The sequence below is a fragment of the Cryptomeria japonica genome, chromosome 5 (genome assembly GCF_030272615.1).
Source record: "Cryptomeria japonica chromosome 5, Sugi_1.0, whole genome shotgun sequence".
NCBI classification, from domain to species: domain Eukaryota; kingdom Viridiplantae; phylum Streptophyta; class Pinopsida; order Cupressales; family Cupressaceae; genus Cryptomeria; species Cryptomeria japonica.
In genome coordinates, this window is record NC_081409.1 from 748,241,827 (window position 1) to 748,252,124 (window position 10,298).

Sequence of the window (10,298 nt, forward strand, 5' to 3'; positions counted from 1 at the left end):
GCCATTCTCTAAGTTGTGACTTCATTTCTTCCTATTTCGAATTTCCTGAGCGGCCATGCAAAACACAACGGAATCTCTGTAATGCGACTAATCTGAGGGTATCGCATCGTGTTAGGTCCACTTTATTGTTTTTAAAGGACAAGATCACGGTTTCTCTGTGTCATTGTTCTTATCTACCATCTGCATCTTATCATCTTGTATTTGTTGTGATCATTTATCACATTGTTGTCATTGCTATAATTTGCAATCTTTGTCTTGTTCAAAGGAGAGAACACTCAGTATGTGGTGTATTTGAGCAGACCTTAATGCATACCAAAAAATTCTTGATATAAAGAACAATGTTGGAGAAGTCTTATGAGAAGATAAGACTCAGCTACAGGACTAACTCAATGGGAACCGACAATAAAGAGGTGGAGGCTACACATGTTCTAGGTGCATAGCATGTGTTTGTGAACTTCCAACTGAATGCTATATCTGAGCATCGTCTGGGCTATCATTATGTTACATAGTGCCGGAAGTGTTGGTCACTCTACTGATGGGAGATTTGGAATTGGGGTATACTCCAACATACTTCTTGACCGCTACAACATTGAAGATATTAAAATTGAGACAAGAGGGGCTCTCCCAGTGAGAGGGAGCATATTGCGAGGAGATTTTTTTATTTTTTTTTGTTCTTATCTCTGGATGGTCACAGGTCCCAAGATCGTGGTCTTTTCAGCTTCAGAGGGACACTGACATTTCAGCTTCAGAGGGAGCCTGACATCCAGCTTCAGAAGAAGCCTGTCATTTCATTGGAGGCAACCTTGGACGAGGAGGTCAGAGGGTTGATATCATGTTCAGAGGGAGCCACATCATCATGAAGATTTTGTTAATGCATTTTTCTCCGTGATAGAGAAATTTTAGGTGAAAGCCCTTGTAATGCATTTTTCTCTGTGATGGAGAAATTTGAGGTGAAAGCCCTTGTAATACATTTTTCTCTGTGATGGAGAAATTTGAGGTGCAAGCCCTTGTTAATGCATTATTCTCTGCTAGAGAAGTTTGAGGTGAAAGCCCTTGTTCCACCCTCTGGGAGTAGCCATGGTGGATGTCATGTTGAGAGACTCCATGACAACATCACGCTGAGTGACTCTGTGATGAGAGTTTGTGTTTATTTCACTCATGGGAGTAGCCATGTTGAACATCATGTTGAGTGAATCCATGATGCTATCACGTTAAGAGAATCCGTGATAAAATTTTGCTTTTTACACATATGCATGTATGTAGCCATTGTGTTTTTCATGTTGAGAGACTCCATGACTTGAAAATCAGAAAATAATATCTCCTTTGCTAAGAGGGAGTGTTAATGTTTGTGTACGATGCAGGAGATTTTATTTTTCCTACGATGGTTGTATAACCATTTTGTTGATATCGTGCCTTAATTTTATCAGCTCGTCTCTGTTTGAAGATATTGATCTCTACATTTATGAGTTCCTTCTTAGCTGGAAGTGTTTCCGGTTTCTTGTTACCTGTCACCGACCATCACATATTGCCTTTGGCTTCAAGGAATTTCTTACTTCGTGGAAGCGTCTTATGGTATAACATCCGATAAGAAGTGCAATGGTGTCAACATATTTGTTGCTCCTATCAGTGGCGGTTTATGAAACATAATTCAATGTAACTGTCGCTTTAGATATTGGGCACGTGAAGTGTTGGCTCTTCGTCTACCTTAACTATATTCATATTAGAGCTTTCTTTGTCATCACACGGTTGTTGCGGATTGTATTTTGGGGGATGTGTGAAGTTTAAGGGATTGACATTTATAAAAAGCCTATGTTCAAGCCGTATTGTAGCAGCTATTAGCTGTCTAAGACATTATCGACTTATTTTGTTAATTGTCATGTGATTAAGCTTGTGAAGCTTTATATTAGATTTGTGCCTTTAATAAGGTTGATTTTTGGTGTGGTTGGGTTTTTCACCCTCGGGTGGAGGGTTTTCCCAAGATAAAATTTTGTGTATCTTGTTCTTGTGGTTTTTTCAAGTTTCAAATTTATGTATCTTACCTTTCTGGTTCTAACATTAACAATGGGATCTCATTGTGGAACCAAAGGTTGGAATTGGAAGTTAAGATGGAAAATCAAAATTTTAGTCCACATGTCCATTGAAATACGCAAATTAAAAAAAACAAAAAACGTAAGGAAGAGAACAAGAGGTCTAGATGTGAAAAGGTGAAATGGGAAAGTCCAAATGAACCCCACAAGCATGCAAACCAAAGGTAAAGTAAAAAGGGCACAAAGAAAAAATGGATTGAAAGTCACAAGATCAAGAGATCTGCAAGTGAAGAAAAGATAGGAGTATGTTTGAACTCCACATGAGGGATTGGAAAGGGTGTAGTAAAAACATAAAAAATTAATGAGTATGTTTGAACTCACACAAGGGATTGGAAAGGGTGTAGTAAAAACATAAAAAATTAATGAAGGGAAGTGCAACAAGATTTTGCAAAAGAGAACTAAATAGAATATAGGAAGCATTTGAATACCTAGATGTCTAAATGTAGAAAGATGAAATAAAAGAAATCCATTAGAAACCCACAAGTTTGTAAAACATTGAAATGGGAAAGGGAGTTGAAAACAAATAAAGGTTGGAAGATTTGGAGCTCTACAAGGATTGGAAGAAGTCTAGATGAAAAAGGAAAACAAAAAAATAAGTCGTGAGAATTGGAAATGGAGAAAGATTAAAGGTTGTGAGAGGAGAAAGGGAAAGAGAAAAAATCTGAACAAACTTTGTAAATCTTCGAAGCTCATGAAACTTGAGCAAATGCAAGGAAATGAGGGTTACGAAGATGTGGAGAAGGATTAAAGGTTTGAACATCAAGACTAAGAAGTCAAAATCTAAATATTCATTGGAAACCCATGAACAAAAGAAATAAAGGGAAATTAAGAAAAAAAAGGACCCAATAGACTTAGCGAAATTTCTATGCAAGACCAACAATGATGATAGGAAGTTAGGCAATAAGTAGTCTAGCATTTCGATATAATTCAACTTTATCAAATCTTTAAAAAAATGCCCCAAACTTAAAATGTTATATTTTTGAAACCATGAGGGATGAAGTGAAACCACATTTACGCAATTGGACTAAACAAAACCTATTTAAAGGTTTATCAGATCAATCATAGATAATGGGCAAACTAAATCCTAATGCATAAAGAGGTTGGAACTCTAGCAACTTTTTACGTTTTACAATTGAGTTCCAACATTGCCTCTTAAGTGGATAAGCACGGCTCTTCCATGTACAAAAAGAATCCAACCATCTCTAAAAGCAAACCACAGGAACGAACAATAAGAAGGGGAATAGGACACTACCACTTCATCCTAAAAAACAAACGTCACAATTGCACAACGACAAAGAGACGCACAACAGAATAAATACGGGGTAGAATGTAAGAACCCTTACTAACTTTGCCCTTAAATCATTGATTTCTACCCTTGGGAATTTTGTCAAACACTTGTCTTGCAAAGTCTGTACTTGCTGTTATGAGTTTTTTGTTTGTATTGTTTGGGTCTTGTACACTGCAATTAATGTTTTGAATGCCTCTAACCATGAAAGATTGACTAACAATGTCATAGAAATGATATGCCAATTGATTTTGATGCATATAAGTAACTAAAAATAACAACTACAGCTGCTTGACAAATCATCAAACACTTGGCATGCAAACTAGAAATTATGTGGCAGCAGCATAATGAAGTTTTTATTAGTTATTCTCACACCAAATAGTTACAAAGGTATAACATGTAATTTCCAAAACTTATGACAGCAAAATTAGAGACCCTGATATGTAAAATGTTTGCTGCAAATGATGGTCTCCACTCTTCAATGGACTGCCAATTAAACACGTTCCTGCTGTAGCTACGAATAATTTGCCAATTAAATGCCTGATTTCTTAGTACTGTAGCACGTCACTATTCACGCCACTATAGCATTTCACTATTTTTCACTATTCACGGATTACTGTAGCGCGGTTACTGTAGCGCGGTTACTGTAGCGTCTACTGTAGCAGCAATTGTATCTTGAAATGATTGCTTCAATTATGATTTTTAATGGCTGCCAAATGAAACTGTAAGTCTGCAATTGATATATATTCGAAAATCTGCATACCCTAGATGTCTTCCCTTCTTTTTAAAGCCCAAATAGAACTCCAGAATGAAGCTCTCCTGAAATGCCAAATTCAGTGGATATTTCACCACCTCAAATGGTTGCAACACTGAAGAATTGTCGCTCTCCAATGGCTGACTGAATCAGAAACCCTTGGCTTCTTCTCCCAAGTTCATAACAAACAAATATCAATTCTCTAGATGGATGATATAAAATGAGCTCTTAAGTCCCTTTTTATTCTTTCTTAAGAAGCTCGAACACTTTCTTGGCCAATGTGAGATTAAAGACATATTCACACATTATAATATTAAAGTGACTTTATTATTATAAAATTACTTTATAACTTTATAATAACATTAAAATATTTAAATAAATCACTTAAGTCACTTTTAATTAAATTAATTAAATATAAAGTCACCTTTTTTTATTTTATTTTATTTAATGACTTAATAAAAAATTAATTTAATCAATTTCTCCTTATTTCTCCACTTAGCCTTCGGAGAATGTAAAGGCTAAGAACTCCACTGAGACGTTAAAAAGGTGGAGACATTACATAGAACATAGCTTGAAGGAAAATGTTATTCTCGGGGGAATGATACCTGTCGGTACTGGATTCAACCGTTTGGTAAAACGGAGCAAAATGAATTTGAGAACGAGTAAAATCAAGACTTGATATTGATGCTCAAAAACAAAGAGAGACAGAAGAAAATACAGTGCTTACGGCAATTGCCATTGTCATCGGCAATAGTGTTTATAAAAAGGCTCTTTAACATCCAACAAGTTTCTAGAAAAAAGCCAACTTTCATCTTTATGTGGGTGGAATGACGTGGATCAGAAGACCCGACTTCTATCATTGTTGTCCTCGGTTATTATTCAAGGTCTTTCTGACATCATGCCGGGTAATGTTTTTGACCAATACATCACCAAGAACTATTCCAATGGGCACGCCTGAAAAAATAGCTAGAAATATAATTTCAAAGAAAAAACCGGGCTAAGCAAAGGGTAAGCATACAACCTACTTCTGAAGACTGTTTGTGATTATATGAAGCACTCACAAGAAGGTTTTTTTCTTATTCAAAGTGTGTTTCTAGAAATATGCCAAACTGGATGATGTGAAAAACTTATCTGTTGCAGTTTACACTTCAATTTTTTAGTAAACTGTTCAATGTTATATAAATTCTTGACATTACGCTGGTTGGTAGATGCTTCTTTCAACCCATGTATAACAAGAATTGTTTCGAAGAATTGTTTCAAAGCACATTTCATGAGAAAAGTTAGAAAATTTCAATGGATACTGGCTCAGGAAGAAGCCCCTCTATACCGATCTACTCCGAAAGGAAGCACTCTAGGAGAGTACAATATACCATTGTTTGCAACCATGATTCAATCGATCGCTTCAAATTTTTCAACAGCTGAAGCGCTTGCACAAAGGCTCTTCTAGATTCAACATGTATTCGATACTTTTTCCAATGCATAACAAAAAATCGTTCCAGTGCACACACTTCTAAGAGAAAAACTAGAAGAAAAGTTTCTGTGGAAACCATTACACAATGAAGTGGGGCTCTAGTCCAGCCATGGAATTTAGCTTCACACTACACGACGTCTGCAGGAATGATAAGCATGTTCCACATATTCGTTTAATGCATTGCAAAAAAGGAGTAAAAGTACAATGCAGTGCAAATATATATATTATAGACAAGTAAATTCATCATATAGTAATATAAGAAAAAGAAAAGGAAAAAAGTTTTGCCTTTCTTACATTAATTTTATAAGAAAACCATACAACAAAATTAAGGTCATCCATGCAAAAACTAAAATTCTCACTAGAAATAGTTCCATTTTCTCGTAAGAATGAGAACAGCCTTGACATATATTAAAGGAAAAAATGTAGCATACAACTTATCTCAGAGGGCATTATATTGTATAGATTAAGCATCAGATGTTTAAATAAATTGGACGAAAACTATCCGACACCTATACCCAAAAAAAAATAAAAAATTAAGAAATTAGAAGTTAACTCAGAAAAAGTTACGATTGCAGACAAGTGGGGTACACGAAATGATGATAACATATAATATCCAGATTGTCTGAGACTAATTAAATAAGGGGAAGAGCGTCACTAACAGTATAATATATTATTTTCTGAAATGCTTAAATAAAGTCGGAGACTAACAAAATAATGGGGTCAGCACCACCAAACAGGATAATATAGTACTTTATAAAGAGCATTCAGATCATATGTGAGCGGTTCAAATAAAGGAACAAACTCAGAAAAAAAATTCATGCTGGCATTTAACAATATGCAAGATTTATTAGGGTTAGACTATAATATAGTTCAGAGTCTCAGACAAAGATTATAATAGCGATTAGCAGTAACATTTAGTGCACTAGCTCAATAAATACAAGATGTACAAAGAAAAGAAAATTTGCCAGTTATTTGACCTCTATGTTTATTGACACCATTTTTAAAATTGAACTACAAGTTTCATGAGATAAATGTCAAATGTATTGCCCCAAACAGAAATCAGGGCCAAGACAAGCCCACAAACTTAGAATCCAAAGCAGTGTAAAATACTATCATAAATGTGTTTTCTTTTGGATTTCATGGATTAATAATTTTAGCCTCTTAGTATCTACTAGTATATTGTAGCACAGTCAACAATGGCCTACAAATTAGGCCTTGCTCATGTCTCAAAATTTATCTTGTGGCCTAAAATTAAATATACACACAATATTTTCCACTTTCTTCATGTAATTCACTTGCCACACGTAGTGAAAATGTCTTTTGCTTAAGAGAAAGATATAGCTTAAGCATGTCAATTAACTAAGCAAAGGATATGGAGGTGCTTTTCAATTCAACTGTATAATTTATTTTGTATCAATATTTCCAATCACACTCCATGATCCATCATCAGGATAAGACCAAATAAGATCTAGTTAGATAAAACAGAAGGAGAGAGAAATGGTTAAGGAAAACAAGAGCACACTTCGTCTCTTTCTTTTTAAGAACCTAATTCTACCATCCAACTCAAAACGATGTCTCATTATGCTAATTGGGTCACAGAGTGTGATCTGAAACATAGATGGAAAAATATTTAACAGTTAAGAGTCCAAAAGCACTCTAAATCATCTTTGTGCACCGTGGAAAAATCATGGCTAATATAAGCTAAGGATTGATAGAAAATGAAGCAACGATTGTAATGCCTTCTTTTTGCAACGAACAAATTGAACGCTCTATTTTCAAATGTTGTATTCAATCAGAATGATGTAACGAACATCAATGAGAATGAACTGAATTAATTACAGGTTCAGGTCGCATAGAAAAACTCAATTACTGGTTGAAAATTCCATAAATTTAGCAAAGCCATAATTGTTAATGCATACACTGCCAGAAACAAGCAGCTTCGAGCATTAAAACCGTAAAACACAATGAAAATGGATAAAAACCGAAAAGTAATATAGAAAATGTACGTAAAAACCTTGCATAAGAAATCAACTTGTAACCACAGGACTTACAAACATTGTATATGATGAAAAAGCATTTCCATTATTCTGCAAGCATTCCAGAATGCAATCCCTTCTTTGCAATGATTATATTGCATCTACTCAAATTGAAGCACAAGACTCAATCAAGCCTTTTATGAAATCCAGGGCTAGCAAGCAGAAATTCTTTTCTCAGAAGACTACCTACCTGCTGCTTAATCAATCCAAAAGGTTTTTAACTGAAAGCCTGGCTGTGCAAATGAACGCTGTGAACATATATGTTCTCTACAACCAGACAAACAAACTGCATAATTCATCAATGTTAACCCAAAAGATTGGATATTTGGTGTAACTGTAAACAAATATTTTCAGTTCTTCAAGATAAATGTTCTGGAGGCAGAGCAAATATCTACACCCTGCATCAAGGAACATCATGCCAAATATGAAATATCCACTGAAAATACCATCCTATTGTGATGTACAATCACCCCTTTTTAAGCCAGATTACTAGCTTCATCGTGCTTCCCAATTTGGCAATTCGAGAAAAATAAAAGTAACAAACGGACCAGCCTTCTGCATCCAGCAATGCAAACAATTGAAGCCCCTACAGATATTCAATTACGATCCATTGGATCCACTAGATCCATTGGACAATCTTAGAAAAGCACAGGCCACAAAGTTCCTCCCTGCAAAAAGTGAAAACTTGGCCTTGGATAGGGAAGAAGAAACTCTACTGGATGAAGAGGCATTCAGTGTGCTGCCCCCCTGTACGCTTGTTCCGGCCATCTCCGACGATTCCCCTACAATCAGATTCGGAGTCGTCAGAGGCATGCAATCCAGGTTAACAGCTAGAGACCCTCTGTTGGCCTTCAGCTTATCTGCACCCTCACAAGTCACTCCCCTGCATTTCTTCACCTTGATCTTAACAAGCTTAGGACAACCACCAATCAAATACTCGATCCCCTCATCCGACACAGGGCATCCCTTGATACAGAGCTTCTTCAAAGCAACACACTTGGCAGAAATACATCCGATCTCTCTATCACCAATTGTATCACTGCCACAAAGAGCCAACCTCTCCAAAGACAGGCAGTTGGAAGCCAAAAGGTCCAAACTCGTAGAAGTCGGATTCAATCCAATTAAAACCAACTCCTGCAAATTCGAACACCGCCGAGCCACCGCGCTGAGCCCCTCATCCCCAATCCTATTTGTCTTCCATCCATCAATATGCAACTTTCTCAAACTCTTACAAGCATTAGCAATACTAATGAGCCCAATATCGGTACACTCTGGAGTCTTAACCAAATGCAAGATCTCCAATCCTAAACACTTAGAAATGGCCATTAACCCCCTATCACTCACCTGCAACCTCTCCAGATGCACCTCCACGAGCCCATTGACATGATCGGTAATAACCTCAAGCAACTTATCCCAATCCCCTGAACATCTAAACAGCTTCAAGGTATTCAAATTCTTGGAACCAGCAATCAAGGGTCCAAAATACTTCCCATTATAAAGCTCCTTCAAACAAATCCTCTTTAATTTGGCACAACCAGGCCCAATAGCCTCCACATTCCCCTCAGCCAAACCCCTCAATCTCTTCACAGAAAGCTCTTCTAAACCCACACAGTATTTCAAGATTGCATTCATGCCTTTAGCCCCAAAGGTACAAGACCCACAAGACAGTTTCGTTAAATTACTGCAACGTTTTGCAAATTCCTCAACCCCAGCATCAGACAATTCTCTACACGCCTTCAATTTTAATTTCTGGATATTTCTGCAATAAATTCCTATCTGAATGAGGGCATCGTCATTTATACTTACCATTTTACGGTCGCACCTGAGGGCCAGCTTGGTCACATGGTCAAATCGGCTGAACAGCCCAGGGATCGCTGTGGATATATCTGACCTCGCATCCAAAGACAGGCGCTGGCGACTTGAACCCTCGACGTAGAACCATCTTTTGCAGACCAACGAACATTTCTTTCGATCACCTGAGCCCAAACTGTAGAAAATACAAGCAAGGCATTCATCTGGAATGCTCAAGGTATAATCTTTACCATCAATCTCATCGATTTCCTCAGGTTTCTCGTAAATGGGATTCACAGATGAAGTCCCCTGTCCCATCGTAATTCAATATCCAAAGAACAAACAGAAGAAAATCAGCTTTGGCTTTCAGGACCACAAATCGGTCGATACACAGCCGATAAAAGCCGTGGATGGCTCAATTTGAAGATCCTTCTACACTTTTTTTAACTGAGATATCCTCGCCTTAATATATCGATGCGCGTAGGCTCACAATCTTATAACTAGTGGCAGGAAACAAAGGGTTTCTGCTCTGTTTATGCTTGATGTGTTATTGTTGTCTTCCGCTCCGGCGGAACTCAAGTTGGAATAAAATTTTGTTGACGGACGTGAAAGCGCCTTGTGATTTGGTTATGGTTTTTAGTTTTTTCGGGAAGAGTAAAGTATTTGAGGAGGCCTTGATGACAAGACCAAAGGAAAATAATCATAAAAATGAGTAATTTGTGCATGGAGATTGATGACATTATTTGCTTCTTCTTGTTGGAATATGTTGGTGTAGTGTTGCACTTGGACATGGTGGGGCATCTCACTAGACCCCAAGCTATAGATTTAAACAAGCAGAAAGTAAACTTGCAAAGACCAAATCATGGCTAACATG

At 36.9% G+C, this 10,298-nt stretch overlaps 1 protein-coding gene across 1 annotated transcript; it reads right to left on the reverse strand.

Moving 5' to 3' along the window:
- Positions 1–7,586: 7,586 nt before the first annotated feature.
- On the reverse strand, positions 7,587–10,026 carry LOC131064118 (F-box protein At1g47056). Its single transcript, XM_057998147.2, has one exon. The coding sequence runs from the start codon at positions 9,740–9,742 to the stop codon at positions 8,234–8,236; it is 1,509 nt and encodes a 502-aa protein (XP_057854130.2). The 5' UTR covers positions 9,743–10,026; the 3' UTR covers positions 7,587–8,233.
- Between the last annotated feature and the right edge of the window lie 272 nt (positions 10,027–10,298).

What these genes read in the sequence shown, in the direction of transcription:
- LOC131064118 (XM_057998147.2), bottom strand. Translation starts at nt 9,742, where the DNA reads ATGGGACAGGGGACTTCATCTGTGAATCCCATTTACGAGAAACCTGAG.